Source organism: Gymnoscopelus braueri (assembly GCF_963280865.1).
Source record: "Gymnoscopelus braueri genome assembly, chromosome: 17".
Lineage (NCBI taxonomy): Eukaryota > Metazoa > Chordata > Actinopteri > Myctophiformes > Myctophidae > Gymnoscopelus > Gymnoscopelus braueri.
The window spans coordinates 22,153,443-22,172,882 of record NC_137617.1 but is presented as its reverse complement, the minus strand read 5'-3'; the positions used below and the strand labels follow the sequence as shown (position 1 = coordinate 22,172,882).

The 19,440-nt window shown below is 45.5% G+C and overlaps 1 protein-coding gene across 2 annotated transcripts in view; it reads right to left on the bottom strand.

Moving 5' to 3' along the window:
* rab26 (RAB26, member RAS oncogene family) overlaps nucleotides 1–19,440 on the bottom strand; it is an 85,305-nt gene that overhangs the window by 29,447 nt on the left and 36,418 nt on the right. For both annotated transcript variants that reach the window (XM_080454888.1, XM_080454889.1), the window contains exons 3-4: nucleotides 16,883–16,924; nucleotides 13,711–13,777 (exon numbers count right to left, since the gene is read on the bottom strand). In XM_080454888.1, coding sequence (XP_080311014.1) covers nucleotides 13,711–13,777; nucleotides 16,883–16,924 — 109 coding nt within the window. The remainder of the gene's footprint in view (nucleotides 1–13,710; nucleotides 13,778–16,882; nucleotides 16,925–19,440) is intronic.

Sequence of the window (19,440 nt, the reverse complement as noted above, 5' to 3'; positions counted from 1 at the left end):
AATATTAATCAGCCAGCAAGGCTTTCATCTACACAGAACACATGCTAAATAAAAAAAAAGCTTGTTAATTGTTTATAAACAAGCACATAATCTGTCATAAGCTGCGACTAGCTCTTGGTTCACTCTTGAAAGAAATTTTGGACAGACTTATGTTACTGTGAGGTTGCAGAAAAAAAGAAAAGAGAAAATATGCTCTCTCTGTTGTCTTACCAGTGCCGAGTCACAAGGGACCCATTCCGCAACAAAATGCATTGAGAAACACAAAAGTTTAGAGAAGAGAATATGGATTTGTCTCTAGTGTAAAATGTTAAGGGATGAAAGGCCTGTCCTTCAGAATCAATGCAAAGTAAAAGTTGGATAAATGCAGCAGGGAACTTCTACAATGGTAATGTATACAGTACTTCTATAGATGCAGGATGTAAACTGGATAAAATGAGCATCTTTGCGCAATGAGTTCATCTGAGATTTCTGGGTGGGTTTTTGTTAAATTAATACTGAGCAGGACTTTTCTGGGTACAGGTTGAGAATCCTGGAAGGAGAATACGTTTCCTAACTCTCTACCACGCTCACTGACACCTTGTCAGTCTTACGTACGACTTGATGGGTCTTCTCCATCTCTCACCAATCCATCCACTCCTCTCTCCTCATCTGCCCCCCATCCATCACTCTATATGTTCCCCCTTTCGTCTGTTCTGTGTCTCGTTTTCCATCTCGCCTCATCGTTTATTTTTCGAACGCCTCCCCATCAAACCAGTCCATCCATGACTGTCTTTTATCTACTGCTCCATCCATTCTCCTCTGGCCTCCTTGATCTATCGCTCCATCGACTGCCCTTCTCCTGTCTTCATTACACAGTGCGCACGCACACGCACACGCACACGCACACTCGCACACACACACACACACACACACACACACACACACACACACACACACACACACACACACACACACACACACACACACACACACACACACACACACACACACACACACACACACACACACCAGGCTTACTGGCTTTGGGCCAGACGGCTGCGTGAAGTGTGTGTGTAATGAGTTGCAATCACTGTGTGGACAATCCAACTCTGTCTGACGGATAATACAGAGAGAGAGAGAGAGAGAGAGAGAGAGAGAGAGAGAGAGAGAGAGAGAGAGAGAGAGAGAGAGAGAACAGAGAGCATGTCTCGGATTGGATCTTGTCTTTATCAGCCAACAACAGGCCACAGACGGCCAGACAGAGGGAAAGAAGTAGAGAGAGAGAGGTATTAACATTTTGAATACAGAGTGAGAGAGAGGGGGACTGCACAAGAAAGCAAGGAGAGATAGGGTGGGAAAGTACAGAGAGAAATTGAGCGGGGGGGGGGTGGATAGTACTGTATCACCTGTCTATCACCTTCCTCATCAAATTCTATTTAGCCACCCGAGGGGCAAGACAGTAACAAGTGAGAGAAAGGAAGGAACCAAAAGTGACGAGGCAGAAAAGTGGGATAAACTCTGTAATATCTTGAATGTTAATTTAACTCTGAGAGTCTACACATTACACATGTAAACAAAATAGACTGGTAACGCCGTAAGGGTCCATTTGTTTACATTTGTATAGAGTCTGAGTTAAAAATGTAAAGATTAAGACAGAGGATTGTGTAGGGTAGTTTTTCTCTCAGTATAGTTTTAGTGAGGGACACGAGACGGAAATAAACAACATGATGCCATTGCAGACATAGACGCACAAGACTGCAAAGATAAAGAAGAAACCTTTCCAACGAGACACCTGGTGGCAGCGCAGAGAGACAGGGTCAGACATTACAGACTGACTGACAATAAGGTAGTGAGAGATGCAGAGGAGGGCGTATGGAAGGAAGGCAAGTAGACAAGCACACAGTCAAATCCTCAGAGTTAATATAACCATGTGTAACTCTCAGAGTTAAATTAGAGAAACACGCAGAAGCATGCTGAAATGGTGAGCAAAAGACAGGCAGGAGGAGGCTGGAAGGCACGAAAGAGACTGATGAAGAGTGAACGCAGCCATGCATCAAGTCATATCTGAGAGGGGAAGGGATCAATCGCCATGACAACGGGTTAATTCCCCAGATACGGTGACAGGTGACATCGTTAACGTTTCAAGTCAGTGTTCTCAGATAAAAAAAGGGGCAGGTGAGTGAGAGAAAGACACACACACACACACAGACCAGCACAGACAGTCAAGCACACAGATTAGCCATTAAATGGAAAGATGAGAGAAAGAGGGGGCAGATAACAAAGTAATATTGTGTGATGTGTAAATAATCACTTTGCTGGAAGCGGAGCAATATCTTGCACGCATGCATGCACGTGTGCACGCACATACAAACACTGTTAAGCCCTTCCCACAGAGGATGAAGGAGGGGGAATTAAAATGACGGTGGTGAAATGACAGAGAAGCAGTAGACATAATGAGGTATTTGTTGAGAGGAGGCCGTTATGGAGGCCACTAAAATAACAACAATAATAATAATAATAGTAATAATATTAGCACCTTTTAAGGAGAGAGCCACAAAGTGCTTGACAGAAGAATCCACAACACAAAGAACCAATACATCACAATAACAGAAGCAAGAAATAACAACATTAATTAAAGTTAAGAGTGCTGGGGGTTGAAAGCAGCTTTGTAAAGGTGAGTTTTCTGAAGGAATTTAAAACGGGGCTCAGATTCAGCAAGCTCTTAAAAGACATTCCAAAGTGTCGGAGCTCTAGTTGCAAAAGTACGAACACGTTTTGTTTTCTTTCAAGCGGCACTTTGTAATGATCAACAGTGCTTTGCCCGAAGATCTGAGTCTGCAGGGTGGCACATAGGGGTTGAGCAAATCTGATATGTAGGAGGGAGCAAGACCAGATCTGGCCTTGTAGGTGATGAGTAGAATTTTAAACTCAATTCTAAAATAAATGAGCAACCAGTGCAAAGAAGCTAGAATGGGTGTTATATGATCAAATATTCTGGAGCCAGTGAAAAGCCGTGCAGCTGCATTCTGAACAAGCTGCAGGCGGTGGGTAGAGGTTTTGAAGAGGCAGGAATAGAGGGAATTACAGTACAGTAGTCAAGGCGTGAATAAATAAATGCATGTAGAAATTCACCTGGAAACCTAAACCTTCTCATGCTGTCTCACCATCTCTCACTTCTCTTGTATCCCCTACTGTCTCTTCCTTTTAAGAACTCCTCTCAACCTCCTTCTCCCATCTCTCTCCCTCTTCTCCTCTCCCTGTCTCCCTTTTCTGTTTAATCTATCTCTTTCTTCACCTGCGGTGCTGTTTCCTCCTTCCATTTTTCTCTCTTTATCTCTCTGAGTTCCTCCCTTTTTCTCCACCTGTTTGCTCTAGTCTCTTCATCCCTTTTCAATCCTACCTCCCTCCTCTTTCTCCTTCTCCACCTGTTTCCTCTACTCTCTTCCTCCTAATTTCATCCTTCTCTCTCTCGCTCTCTCGCTCTCTCTCTCTCTCTCTCTCTCTCTCTCTCTCTCTCTCTCTCTCTCTCTCTCTCTCTCTCTCTCTCTCTCTCTCTCTTTCTCTTTCTGTCTCTCCCCTACGGCGCTCCCTTCCCTTCCTTTCCTCTGTCCTCCCTGTTGACGTGGCTCCCATACTGTTATCGATGACAACCAGTCAGGTGTCATGGGGAGTCTGTGGCCAGGCTGTAGTTCTACTGGTTCCAGCTGGACCAGGGTTGAAATCCCCAGCCACAGATGGTGCTGGCAGACTGCGCCGGGCTTGCCACTAACACAAACTCATTTACACTTGATTGATCGGCCTAAAGTATCTTAGTGTTCTCTCATTAGAGTCCCAACGGGGGGACTGCGGCTGTGTGCCAACAACGCTGGATAAGACATACCTCAACGGGGTGAATGAAGTGTGCTACAGTGACAGCCGTTCGGGACTAATGCTTAATCTATGCTTCGTCATGCGATGGAGATCTGCAAGTTCACGATGGGTTGCACCGGCTATTCTCGGGGTGAGACTCCATTTGTACAACCATGTATAAATCTGGCTTAACTCTTCCTTCATGCATTTAGGCTGCATCTGTTCTGTATTAGCACTGCAGTTGATTATTTTGGTGGTGTTATGATTGTGGTGAGATCGGGAGAATTGCTGAAACAAATGCTTCCCAACCAACAACCAACCAAGCTACTGGACAGTCGTTTGGACCATCTGACAGCAGAAAAACCTTTTCCCATGCCTAGACATAGTGGCATTAGGGTTCACGTGGTTAATTTATACTCCATTGTATGACAAAGTATACAGTAGATCAGGCTTAACCGCCAGAATCATCAGGTAAACACACATACTTTGGGGTTTCTCACTTCTATAACTGTACTTCCAATTGCTTTGGAAAGAAATGGTGCCCTTTAACAGGCCTATCCTTTAGGTGAAAAGTTGAAGCTTTGAAACTGTCCATTAGTTCTAAGGAAACGCTTCCATGCGCGACCGGCTGTACGTACGCTCTCCCCACGGCCCCTGACTGTCAGTCTGAACGTGCTTAATTTAACCCATTCAATCCAGGAACGCATCTGTGTCATTTTAGATTTGGGCTATAACCATTATTTTATACTTTGGCTATTCAAAAATTGCAGATCTACAAGCTCATAGAGTGCCGCACTATGAGCTTCTTTTTTTTTTTATCGTTAACATTTGTGCAAATCTTTGAATATATATATTTTAAAGCGAACATTTTTAACTCAAATCTATGCTTCTGGGGGTTCTACTGTACAAATGTCTTCTAAATCTTAACAGTTTTTTGAAAAAACTTATGTTGCTATAATCAGTGGTTCTCAAACTTTTTCATGTCAAGGGCCCCCAAAATGATATGTATTTGGCCGCGGACCCCCATCTCAAAATATGTTGTTCCAGGGACCCACCCCCAGATCCCCCCAGCAGATTTACAAGCTCATAGCGCGGCTATGAGCTTGTATATCTGCTATTTTTGTATGGTATAGTATAAAATAATGGTTCAAGTGGTTACACAGATGCGTTCCCGGTTTGAATGGGTTAAACGCTTTTCAAGAGAGGATGGAGGCTCCCTGGGTGGTTTGCTAAAGATCAATGGGGGTAAACTATTCTACTGACAGACCAGAGCCATAATGGGCATCTGTCCACGCACGTACACACGCACGCACAAACACACACACAGCCACACTCACACATAAACATAGTTACGTAAATATATGCTGTAACACACAGACAAACACATACACACATGAATATAGTTACATAAATATGCAGTAGCACTCAGACACGTCTCACATATCGACACTGTCGGGTGGAAACCTTACGTATTATGTCCAAAACCGCTAATTTTCAGGATATTGAAAAAATAACCTGTGTTGCAATGGATCCAATGGAGTTATTATTTAGTCACAAGCTCTTGTTAATACTAATTTTTCCATTGGTTAGATATTTCTAAAGCCCACAGACAGATCTTAACCACATTCACTTTTGACATTTCTTTCAAACAGCGGAAAAAGGCGATCTACAAGCTCACAACACGTCGCGTTGGGAGATTGTAGATTTCACTACTTTTGCGAGACCCTTATGTACATCCAAGTAGGCCATTAATTTACCAAAAAAAATGTTGAAATATGGAGAGACAAGATTTCTTTCTGCCTGACAGCTACGATATACATGCATGTATGCAGTAAAACACAGACACACATGAATAATATAGTTGCATAAATAGATGCAATAACACACAGACAGAAAGCACACACACAAATGCACGTACACAGTACAATCCTGTCAGTTTAACTCTGAATGTGTAAAGGTGGACCATTACAGGCCAATTTTTACACATTAAGGGTTAAATTAACATTAAGGATTTTACTGTGTAGAAACACCCCCCAAAGTTCTCCCCTATATACTGTACACTGTATATATTCCAAACCAACTACTCACTGTTTTTCTATGAGGAACAGCTTGTATCTGGCATATTGCCCGCAAGGAAGTTTTGACTGCGTTTGTGTGTGTGTGTGTGTGTGTGTGTGTGTGTGTGTGTGTGTGTGTGTGTGTGTGTGTGTGTGTGTGTGTGTGTGTGTGTGTGTGTGTGTGTGTGTGTGTGTGTGTGTGTGTGTGTGTGTGTGTGTGTGTGCGCGCGCGCCAGACAAATCTGGATCAGCTCTACAGACAGCATCGTGCCTCAGGCAAGCCAGCCTCATTGAGCAGGTGTTTGAGAGCACACACACACACACACACCTCTATCTTGTCTACCACCTACAGTGTGAGGTCTCATTTGCCCACCTAGTGGGTTAAGAGCTTGCTTAAAGGCAGCCTGCCCTGCACATCACATCACTTTCAGCACACATGTGTGCATGCGTGCACAATGCGAGTTCACAGAATAGTGAATATATTTGCTATAATATAGATTGGTGGTTCTAAAAGTGGGGTCTGGGGGGATCCAGGGGGTCCCCAGCAAAATGAGTTAATATGGCATAAAAATCATGTAGATATCTTTGTTTTTGATTCTTTCTTTTCCCCTGTTGCTCCCCCTGTCCCCCTTTTTTTTTTTTCTCTCTGCCAGGCCGAAAGGCACCCTATGTTTTGCAGTCCGTCCGTCCATGTGCGTGCGTGCGTGCGTGCGTGCGTGCGTGCGTGCGTGCGTGCTTGTTTCAGATTTTTCATATTTCATCCTGATTAGCTAAGACTGGCTTCCAAAGTTTGCAGGACTGCTCCGTTTGGAACAACATGCCTCAAATCATGAACACAGCGTGCGATTTCCGTGAAATTTTGCACGCACATTCCCACTCTGCCGAAAAAGAAATGCCACTTGAACATTTTCAAATCAGGCGGCTCATGGTGGCGCTAAAACAGGCCGATTTGTGTTTTTTACCTATAACTGCACCAATCTGTGTAAAACTTTGTATGCACACTCCCTAGAGGCCAAGGACAAACCTTTGCCCTGCATATATCACATCTGCCTTTAATAGCGCCACCAGGAGGCCGACTTATGTAAAATTATGTACATTACTCCTTCAGATTTTATCAAAATTTCACGCAAATCGGTAGACATGATCTCTATAGTCATGTGATCAAGACGAATCTCTTTGATTCTTCATATTCCATCCTGATTGGCTAAGATTGACATCTAAAGTTTGCAGGAGTGGCCCGTTTTGAACAAAATGCCACAAATCATGAAGGCAGCATCCGATTGCAGTGAAACTTTGCAGGCATATTCGCACTACGTTTAGTAACAAATGCCATAATATATTTTTATAATATATTACTCCTACAAATTTTGTCCAAACATCACGCAAATCGGTACACATTATCTTTATAGTCTAAGTCAAGTGATCAAGACGGCTCCGTCCGATTTATCATATTCCATCCTGATTGGCACATTCCCAACCTGACCTGGCGGAGACCTGTGCTCCGAGGAGCACTTTTTCTAGTTCTTTCTCTTTCTGGAAACAATAAAAAAAAACAATGGAGCTTGCTCAAAAACAAATTTCACCCACTGTTTTACACCTGTAAACCTGTGATGTGACAATAAATATATTGATTCTGATTCAGAAAATCAGTCCAAACAATTTAACCCTATACAGTGGCTATATATAGCGGAAAATGGTGGATCTACAAGCTCACAACGCATCGTGATGCAACATGTTGAGAGCTTGTAGATCTGCTATTTTCAAATAATCTTGGGGGGGGGGGGGGGGGGGGGGAAATCTGACAAGGGTCTGCGTCCAAATACATATTAATTTGGGGGTCCATGTCACGAAAATGTTTGAGAACCACTGGTGGATGTCACTCAAGCACACACACACACACAATTCAATTTCAATTCAAAGGGCTTTATTGGCATGAGAAAACATACGTTTACATTGCCAAAGCAGAAAGCATAATACAACAATACAGCAATACAATCAAAACAAAAAATATGTACATTTGAAAGTCAGAATCTTCAATAGATCAATTTCTATGTACCAAGATCACTGGGTGCAGGTATAGTGCCGGAATATACCCAATGATTAGTCTTTAGGGTGGTTGTGTTCCGTTTGATATCCTTTTCCTATCACAGCAACTCACGAATCTTGCTGCTGTGTTTGCACATTGTTGTACTTCGCCCAGCAGATCACGCGAGAAGACCATAGGCCGAAACGCTGTCTATCCCGCCCGGGACAGACGCGCCGTGAGCCTGGTCTAGCCCAGCGAGATCCCCTATGAAGGTGGTCTGCTGAGACGGGACCAAGACGCTCGACGGACGGTGACGGTGAAAACCCCGCGACGTCAAGTGGGGAAACGGCCACGACTGTGTGCCGCGCCACCTCCTGACTGTGGTGGATAGAAAGGAATGTGGAAATAAGCATTGAAAACAATGCCGGTCCACCCACCCCCTTAACGCACCGTCCGCAGAGAGGGTCACACACCAGTACAACCACAGTGTGTTGTTGTTGATCAGGGGAGCTGACCAGTACAACCACAGTGTGTCACTGCTGTACTGAAAAACCCCTACACACACAGTGTACCACTGAAGTACCGGGATAGTAAACAGTTCCGGACTGCAAACTCCCCAACAAGCTGCCTCAGCAAGCGAGTTAGGAGGGGCTTTGATGTCACCCAGTGCGGACAACGCACACGTTTCCAACTGGACCGGTGATGTCGCCACGTGATCCAGCGGACCCGCACGTGCGGGGCCGTTAGAGACCGTGGAAGGGTAGCGGTGGTAGGTGGCCACCGTGGTGTTGCTTTAGCGGGGCTGGCTATGCGCTGCACCAAAAAACACCACTGCAATGTGTTGTTGTTAGTGAGGCCAGTTAGCCACCAATTGAAGCAACAGTAGCCTGACTGGAGGTTATGCAAACCTAGCAGCTAACAAGCTAGTCAAGGCTAAATCACCATGAGCCAAGAAACGTTGAAATCCGTTTCCAAGGGAACCGTTTTTTTGTGTGTGCGTTGCCATGGGGACCAAAGACGCTACTACTGGTGCTAGCAGCGCTAACCCTGTGTGCGTTGCCATGGGGACCAGTGACGCTGCCACTGCCGCCAGCGGTGGTAACCCTGAGGTGACCGCTCGAGGCAGTAGAGGCACTACCGGTCCGTCCCGAGGACCCGGCGGGGTCACGGGGACCTTGCCTGACGTCAGCATCCGGTTTGTCCGCCAGCGCAGCCTGTCTGTTTCCATGGAAACCAACGGCGCTGTCACTCTGACAAACGGGGCCGTCCGAAGTAAGCCTACCTTGGCCGTCGCCCTCTCGTCTGAGCCCAAAGGCTCCGGACGGAGCGTCGACAAAGTCGTCCTCCCCGTAGGGAGTGCTTTGTCGCTCGTTAGTGGCGAACGAGGCCTGTAGTCCGTGAGGCGGTACGGCAAAGGGGGCATCTGTCCCTCCAAAATGGCGGAGACAGAGGTCCGCTCTTTGACCCAAGTATTTATTGAGACCCTTCAGATTCAGAATGGGTCGTACCCCCCCCCCCCTTCTTTTCCACCAGAAAATATTACGAATAGAAAACCAGTTGGTTCCGATTCATAGATAGTTCTCTGACTATGTTACTCTGAATTCTAAGGAAACCGGGGTTACCACGTAACCTCGAGTTTCTTGACAAATTCTTCGTAACATACTCACTATGGAGAGAGAGTGAACCTCCTCTCTCAGAGACATGGTTGCCTTATCCTCTGCATGAGAGGAACAACACCGTGTCCGACATAGGAGATTTTATGCATAAGAGCACGTGGAAAACACACCAATACAACCACAATGTGTTGTTGCGGATCAGGGGAGCTGACCAATACAAAAACAGTGTGTCACTGCTGTACTGAAAAACCCCGTACACACACAGTGTAACGCTGATGTACTGGGATAGTAAACAGAAGTATCGGAAGTCATTCTTTAATAGCGCCCTCGCTCAAGAGGAAGGAGACTTCCCCCCTCAGAGTGACGGCTGCTAGACCCTTTGCATGGGAAAACAATACTTTTCTGTCATGGGGGGTTTTTGTGGAGAATTGCAGCCTGAAACCCTTTAGTATTGTGAGCAATACCTAAGGATTCGACTTGCAAACCTTCCATTGCTCCACACACCGAGCGAGTGGATTGGATGACGTCATCGGCCGCTCGGAGAGTGGGAGCGTTGCCATGGGGACCGTTGCCATGGGGACCAGTGACGCTGCCACTGCCGCCGGCGGTGCTAACCCTCGGGCCAACGGAGGACTCGGAGGAGTCACGAGACTGGCCACGGGGAAAAACCCCGGCGTCAGAATTAAGCCCATAGATATATACAGTGAAAACTAGATCACACCACTGGATATATATATCAATGATTAATCCTACCTTGGCCGTCGCCAGAGTGTAGAAGAGAGAGTAACGTCACGCTTTGATCTCGCCGCAAAGCGGGCCTCTATGGGCTATAGTTCCAAACATTGGAACTATCTCATTGACGTAGACAGAGCACTTCCGCATCCCATTCCTTTCACAATGGGATCGACGCCACTGTCATTACTCTCTTCCTAACTTACTCTGGCCGCCGCCATCTTGTCTGAGCCCAAAGGCTCTGTAAGAGGTGCTTTGCCGGCCAAGGGGTCATGTCTGACCGAAGTACTTCCGGTTCACAGTGGTGCCTGGGTACTTCCTGTGGGACGGAAGCCTGTGAGGCGACAAAACCTTCCTCCCCGTAGGGGATGCTTTGTCGCTCGTTAAAGGCGAACGTGGCCTGCAAATCGTGAGGCGGTGCGGGAAAGGGGGCATCTGTCCCTCCAAAAAGGCGGAGACAGAGGTCCGCTCTTTCTGACTCAAGGACTTCCGGTCCACAGTGGCGTTTCGCTGCAACCCGTGAGACGGAAGCCTGTGAGGCGAAAGGCAAAACCGACGTGACCCCATTCCACTGGCGCATTTGCGCCCTCTGGCGGACAGGGGTGATGTCGGTTTTATATTACCTTCATAAGATCCCAAAAACATGCACAGATGTTATCCAACAATGTCTAGAACACCGGGACTCGGGTGTTCCAGACATTGTGGCTTATGAGTTGAGAACGTTGATACATTACATGCACAGATATTATCCCATCAATGTCTGGGATACCGGAGTTCGGGCATCACAGACATTGTGGACTTATACACAGAGAGCATTGGAGCAGAGAAGCCCACTTGCAGGGGACTCCATTGCTCCGCTGCTCTTAAGCCACGTGAAAGAAAGAGATTGTTTGTAACATGTAACACATTTATTTCTTTGACAGAAAAAAATTGTACATTTAAACACACATTCGTTTTCACTAAACAAGACCTTTTGGCAGTCAAGGAGCCGTCCATCTTGTCCATCGAGGCATGTAAAGCTACTGTTCTCTTCCCCAGCAAGAAACGGCCGGGGGGAGGGGGGGCTGAACCGGTCTGTGCACCGGTGAGAGTCTGCTAATGTGCTAATGTGCTTTGTGTACTTGGAACATGTGAAATGAAACAAGAGCAGGCACAGAAACAGTAAACAGCATGAACGTTTTAACATATTCTTATGACAAAAACAACATGTGTCCCAATGGCGCCCGATGAGCCTGTCCAAGGTCTTCAGAAGCCCCCGAGGTTTGCTCGATACACAGAGTGAGAAGGCTAACAAGCTGGTGTTATCCTAGCGAGGCAAGCTAGGCTAGGACAACGCTGTTAATAACCTGTTGCATGGGCGTTAAGCCAACAAAAACACTGCCTGACTAAGGCGACGTTAACCTAGCGAAGCAGCTAACGTAGCTAGTCTGGGCTAACTCACTCACGAGCTTCTGCCTCGTTCTCCCCTCGTCTATGCTGCCGTCGCCGGAGCCCCTTCGTTGTCTCCTGGCGACGCACCGCTGGCCCGGTACGCTTGCTGTGGCAGCGGAGTAGACGGCTGGGAAGAGGGGGAGGAAGAGCCGCTAGGTAGTCGCACCTGGGTGGTTCCCCCAGACACGGTGCTAGCGGCTGCTGCAGTGCTGCGTAGCACGGCTTGTGTAGCAGCCTGGAGGTGCTGCGAGCGGGGGCTAACGCCGCTCGCAGCCGGGACTGCCGGAGGGCCCATTGTGGACTGTGAGCGCACGTGGTGGGCCCCACCACCCACGTTCCCTGGGCCGGTGTCCATGCGGGGTGTTACTGGATCCACGACGACCGGGGACGAGACGTCGCTGCTTCCCGCAGCCAGGGCGCTGCCCTGGCTAAGCGGCTATCGAGGTGCAGCGTGGAGAACAGAGCGCAGTCCTCGCAGCGTCCCGGTGCATCTTGGAAATGCCTCGGCCCTGTAGAGACCGAGGCACGAGATGCAGAAACCATGAGGGTCATCCCCGGCGATCATCAAGCGGCAGAGCAGCAATACGCAGGGACGTGGAACCTCCATCTCGAGCTAACCCGTTAGCTTTCAGCCGCAAGGCTAAGAGTGCGGAAAACTCAAAGGAGGAAAACTTGCTTTAGCAGTAAAAGAAAGAAACAGAAGATAGCCGCGGGAGCGGAAATAATAAAACTTTTTTTTTTAATAGGAGGAAAACCCGTTGGTTAGTACAAGTACCACCGAGTGGGCTAAAGCTGGTTTCTGTCCTGATCAAAGTTACGTTTGTTATTATTAAGGTATGTCTTGAGCTGTTGCATCTGCCATGCAGAGAAGCGAAAGAGGATGAGCCACGTCACGAAAGAGGTTTTATACCTCTTCCGGTCTACCGGACACGTGACATACCCTTCTCAGCCAATGAATGGCCCGGGAGTTTATGGTATGTAGCTCTGCATCAACGCCAGGGGGCGCTGATATCCCATAGTGAGTATGTTACTCCGAATTCTAAAGAAACCGGGGTTACATCCGTAACCCTGAGTTTTTTGTCATTGGTCATGTTTTCAAAATCTCCGTGTGTGGTTGTAATCTGTGGGAAGTATGTGTCTCTGATGTCTTGGTACAATGGACAGACGGTTAGGAAGTGTAGCTCGGTTTCCACTTCATTTTGTGTGCAGTGGGTGCATAGTCTGTCTTCTCTCGGGATACAGGTCTGCCTGTGACGACCTTTCTCGATCGCAAGACTGTGCTCACTGAGTCTGTACCTAGTTAAGATTTTTCTTTGTTTTGGGTCAGTCACGGTGCTCAGGTATTCTGCCACTGCGTATTCTCTGTTTAGGGCCAGATAGCATTCTAGTTTACTCTGCTTTTGTGTTGCTTCTTTCCAGTGTGTCAGGTAGTTTTCCTTTTGCTGTTTTATAATTTGGTTTAGTCCAATGGGTTTTCTATCTCGTGGCTCTGTTTGTGTTTGTGCCCGGAGTTCCAGGGCCAGCTGGCTGAGGGGGCATCTCTCTAGGGTTTCGCTGTGTGTGAGTGCCTTGTTATGGAGTGCATCTAGGTCGCTTTCTTTTAGGTGGTTGTAGAACTTAAGTGCTCTCTTTTTTATTTTGATAATTAGTGGGTATCGTCCTAATTCTGCCCTGCATGCATTATTTGGTGTTTTTCGCTGGTTTCCCCAGATCTCACAACCATAGAGGGAAATTGGTTCTATCACAGAGTCCAGTATTTTAAGCCAGGTTTTAATTGGGATGTCTATTTTGATGTTTCTTTTGATAGCATAGAATGCCCTTCTTGCCTTGTCTCTCAGGTCCTTTACAGCTTGGTTGTAGTTCCCTGTGCTGCTGATGTTTAGGCCAAGGTAGGTATCACACACACACACACACACACACACACACACACACACACACACACACACACACACACACACACACACACACACACACACACACACACACACACACACACACACACACAGCAGAGAAGTCTTACCGTGCGCGTCACGGTAGTAAGCATGTGTAACACTTCGAAAGCGTTCCTGTCCTGCTGTGTCCCAAATCTGAGGAGGAAGAAGAAGGAAGCTTTCTCATTATCATAATGAGCAACATCATCATCATCATCATCATCATCATCCTACCCTCGCATCCCTATTCTGGGCATGTCATAATACAGTAGGTGAATATTCCGTGAAAATAGGTGAACATTCTGCAAAAATAGCCAATCTACAAGCTCACAACGCGTCGCAGCATGACACGTCGTGAGCTTGTGGATCAGCTATTTTCAGTGAAGAGATTTGGTGTACAGGGAAAAAAGGAGGGGACCAAGAATACACCCCTGGGGAGCCAGGTCAATGAAGCATCCAGGGTTTAAGTGGTTTTGTATCACTGTTATATCTGGTAGTAGAGTTGTTAAAGCATTAGTAGCATTAGTAGCATTACACTGTTTTTACATATCGTCGAAATAGTTCAAAATCCTTTGAAACGTTTTTGAAAATGTTCGCCTAGCCTAGAATGACATACCGAAATGCGCCAGGTTGAAAGTGGTTAACAAGCAGTGATGGACCGCATATCAGTCAGGCTGTATTCTAGATAGATGCTGAATAAACTGACAAATTCTGAGTTATCATTACATAGCAGAGGCTATGGTTATGGCTAGCTGCCTTCAATTATGCTTATCTACTGCAATCCCAACAGACCCAGACATCTGTGTGTGTGTGTGTGTTGCACTGCAGGGAAGTCACACTGCAGTCATTAGAATGGTAATGAGGCCGTGAGACAAGTGGTTTTAGACTGGATACAGGATGGCTTCATCAGAGCCTCTAGCATTCCCCTGTTCTGTGGATTATCATTAAGACTTGTCCTGATAACTCTGGTCTTGTTCTCCCGTCTCCATTTAACACCCCCCATGTCTGTTCTAGTTCGCTCTCGTCTTCTCTCTGTTGATCCTTCCATCCTTCCTCTCTTCCTGTCATTCTCTCTCACACACCCTCTCATTAACTCTTTTGGACTGTCTCACACATCTGTCTGTCTGTCTGTCTGTAGGTCTGTGCCAACTTCTGTTTATGATAATTTAATTAACGAAAAGCGTATTCCCTCTTGTGTTTTCGGTGTAGCAGACCAGCCGACTAATTAACTTGTGGAGATTAACTAAGGCGTAATTAAATCCCTGTGCTGTGCCCCGCGCTCCTCAGCCGCGAATGGAGGTCACTTCTGGTTATTTACATTATGGGAACCAGCTGCTGCTAGTTTGTTATTACAGAAAATAAGTGTGTGCTGAATGAAATGGAAGGAAAGGATACTGTGTGCATAAGGATAGGGTACAGCAGTTGTAGTGATCCCCATGGGGACTCTACATTAGACCCATCCTATTAGGAGCAGTGTAGAGCCCCAGGGGGCGCACAGGGAGCAATTAGGGGTCCAGGGGTTCAGGGTCTTGCTCAGGGACACCTCAACATAGCCGCTCTACATTAGGTTCTGAGCCACTGCTGCCTCTGCATTGCGGAAAACTGAAACTTTTCGGCAGGCCTGGCGCCAGGATGAAGTGACTGAGGGGGGGCAGTTAAAATGGTGAGGGGGCAAGTAAAACAGTAGGTTATCATCTTACTATGCCTATTTCTGAATTACATTCTTGTCATGTGGTATCAGTGGTAATCATAGACTGTATAAAAAGAATGGACAACGTGACGCCATTGGTTTCTACAGACTGTAAATGAAGAATGCCACCAGACCATTATTGTTTGGGTAGCTTGTCAATCAAGAGCGGGGGCGGGGAATGCATGCTATTGGTTGTGTAGCTTATCAATCAAATCATCCCGCCCCTCCAAGAGCATAACCTACTTTATCGTAAGTTTTAAAATAAATGGGACCATAGTTTACCAAAACGCATATCATGATGATTGAAAGGAGACTTTAAACTAGCGTCAGGAAGCATATAGTATTTATGACAATTTTTATTAAGGTAAGAAAATCTAGTCTAAAGTTTGTCAAAAACCCATCCTTTAAGATAAGTTCTTTCTGACACCAGCAGGGGTAAAACAGCGAAACTACAGGCCATTCATATGAACTGTCTCTTCCGTATTAGCCTCAATGTAAAACTTTCAAGCTGGGCCCTTAGGTGGTAAGACTATGAAAAAGGAATATTTGGGGCAGATTCCCAGGTCACCCACTTTAATGAAATTCATTGATTTAACCTTGCAATAGCATCTGAAAGGCTAAATAACAACATAAAACTATGGTTTTTCAAAATCCAATAATACATTTATTTCACAGAAGTGCTGAAGCCAGTATTAAACCTTAGCACTCAAATGCAATACAAGCCCCAAGTAATAGAATTCATGAACTATTCTAACCGCTGAGATGACTGCTAAACTAAAAAAAACACAAAATAATAGCCTACGGCATCTCCCCCACCCCCTCTCTGTCTCTACCTCTCGTTTGACCGAAAAACTTCACTTCCCTGTCATTTCCATTCAGTGGATTGCTACAATGGAAAAAACAGAACTAGAGCTGAAAGTTCAGCAAGCAAGGCTGAACCGAAGTGATGTGTTCTATCTCTCTTTCGCTCCTCCATTCAGTACCTGGGACAGCACCTCGTGGCCCTATGCAAATAGCCTAAACGTATCTGTCCATGGTTCTGAAATAACAGAGCTATGTTTCCAAACCATGTATGAATGCTGTTACAGAGGGAAAAGACACTGGAGGGTCAAGGAAGGTGTTTCATTACTGTCATCTTTATAACTTGTATCTCGGGCAACCCCTCATGCTCCCTCTGGGTACCGTGTGTGGATTTTGGCAGAGTGGGTCACATACTGACATGGGCTGTTTTACTGAGCAGCTGCAAAACTTTTGCTAGAGTCCCCAAGAGGAAGAAGTAAAAGGAAAAAGCAGGGGTAAATAAATAAATAAACAAGGCACATAAAAAAAGTTTAGCTCTCTCCACCTGTCGAAAGTTACAAGGAACCGTCTGTTAATAAGTGAAGTTACCAGTGAGACACCAGAATTTATGATACAACATTCTACTTTTATTGTACTATAATTCAAGAAAGAACTGTCTGCAGTACTCAAGCATAATTGTTACATGGAACGGGTTCGAGGGAATTGCGCTCACTGAACAAAGGAAGCAAGACGAACAGCAGAGAAAAGGGGAGTCAGACTTTTGTTCTTACCTGCAGTTTCACTTTCAGTGTGTCAAGGCTCAACACTTTATTCTGAAAAACAAAAAGACACAATTTTAATTCTTAAAGTTCTTTCACAGTGCAGTCAATTACCAAAGACAGCTGATCACTACCGAAAAACCTTTCAAATGTATGATGAGATCTAACACAAGAGAACAGTCATGGGCATTCTGAACGATACAAAAGGTACTGAAACCCTAATTTAAGATAATGCTTTTGTATAGCTGTCAGGTGTACAGTACTTGCAGACAATGCTTGTCAACGACATTGTTCTCTCCATCAGTGAGAGCAGTTGAACAGTGAAGAAGCTTTACAGCACTTTGAAGATAATGTAAGATCATCTGCTCTTTGTGACCATGGCTGATGTAGCTAAGTGGGTGGATAGGCCGTCTGCGAAACGGAAGGTCGCCAATTCGCGCCCCGGTCAATGTGTTTAAGTGTACTTTAGCGCTGTACAATTAATGCTCACCACTCTTAATAGTTTGGTTGGGATGGGTAAATGCAGGACAAATTTCACATTATGTGCAAATATACAGTGACAAAAAATATCCAATATCCAATATGACCAAATCATTATAAGGTATGCTGTGGGTGAAGATGGAGAAGGCTATCTCTACTGTGACAAGGCTATATTTACTCTTCACTTCTAGATCTCTCTATTTTGTCACAGTAAGCAGTACAATCTTAGCCTGGTAAAGCCCCTCCCTCCGGAAAATCTCATTTCCATTTGATTTCAGGAAGGAGTCTGGCCTGAAGGCTTGTCTGGGCTTTTCTAGCCCGTTCACCAAATGGAAGAGCCTATCAGCGCCGTCGCCCATCGTTCTGTGATTGACAGCGAAAGTTGGCCAATCAGGTGGCGAGTTCGAGTGAGCCCGAATGGAACCGAGTGCAGCCTGAGTGCAGTCGACCAAAAACGAACGTCAGCCATCTTTTTGGACCGCAGTGTTTTCTACTCTCTTTTAAACTTCAAAACGCTCTCAAACTTCTATTTTGAGGCACGGAATTTACTTTTAAGATATCGTTTGGATAGACTTTAGTTGTTTAACTTCATATATGTGGTCAATTAATCAAGACAGAGCCTATTTAAAAATAAAAATTCAGAGCACCGGCAGGGGCGGGCAGTGACACGCATGTATCCGAATAAGGCAACCTATTTTGGGCATGGCCGTCTCAAAAGTCCCGTTGCGTCACATTAGTCTGGAGGTGGTAAAAATGCACTGGCTGAAGGGGAACACTGCTGATCGGCTGAAGGGGTTGTCAGTCAACGGTATTACTGAAGCCCAACTCCAGCCCACAGCCAAATTGCCGAATGCGCGATCATGCCAGACTCACTCCTGAAATAAATTACAAATGAGATTTCCAGAGGGAGGGTTTACCAGGCTAGAACAATCTATGACCCTGAGGTAAATACGCACAGTCGCACACGCACACGCACACGCACACACACACACACACACACACACACACACACACACACACACACACACCTTTGTTTCACACACACCTTTGTTTCAGGGAGTTGCGTCACCTACATACACCATGAATGCTGCAGCAGTTTAGGCATACCAAGTTTGTGTCATTCTTAATTACTCACACACACACACACATACATACATGACATCTCTTTGGACCAGTATTTCTCAAACGATATCCTGGGGAAAGGAGCTGAATTCTATTGGATCTTTTTTACGGAGTCTGGACTTTTTACCTGCTAGTTAAAGGAGACATAAGAAACAAGAAACTAAGAGTGTTTCTATATTCTCCCTATCTATTCTCTAGATGTCTTTCAATCTCAATAAAGAAGAGAGAAAGAGGTTGAATTTGGTGGTAAAGGAGAGAGGAGTAGGTAAATAGGAAAAATCAATGGAGGTGTCAGTTGGTGGTGCAGTGGTTAATCCACACAGCCATCAACACGCTAACACTCTTGATCAAAACGCACTAGAGACTGTTCCATGCGTTTCAACATTCTCCCCTTCTCTAGATTCCATGATCTCAATAGAATATACAAAAGGTGAGTTATGGGTGGAGTGGAGTGCCAGTGGAAACGCGTTGTCCACACTCCATGTGTCTCTCTTTACCATTTTACTGCTAACTGCTAAGTGGAAGGAAGGGGCTAGAATCTAAACCATCCCTTCCATTTGGTTTTGTGTCGCTGCAATAGACAGCCACAGGACTTCTCATAATCTCTGCCAAGACACGGTGGCTGTGTCTGTGTGCATGATTCTAATTAGCAGCCTATCATAGAGTAAAAGTGTGATCTACTCCATTATGAACACTTTAATGTTTTGTCCACATCTAAATACGAAGAGCTGTGTCACAAAGTCCTGCACAAGAATAAAGAAAAACAAACAACAATATAACAAAAATAGTTAAAACAATAAAAAAATGTCCATCCATAAGTCAGTAATGTCAAACTGCGTCTTTCTTTACTTCTCTCTCTCTCTCTCTCTCTCTCTCTCTCTCTCTCTCTCTCTCTCTGTGTCTCTCATGTGTGCGGCATATACAGTAAAGTCAGTGTAACATTTGATCATGTGATGAGTTTTAGTTAA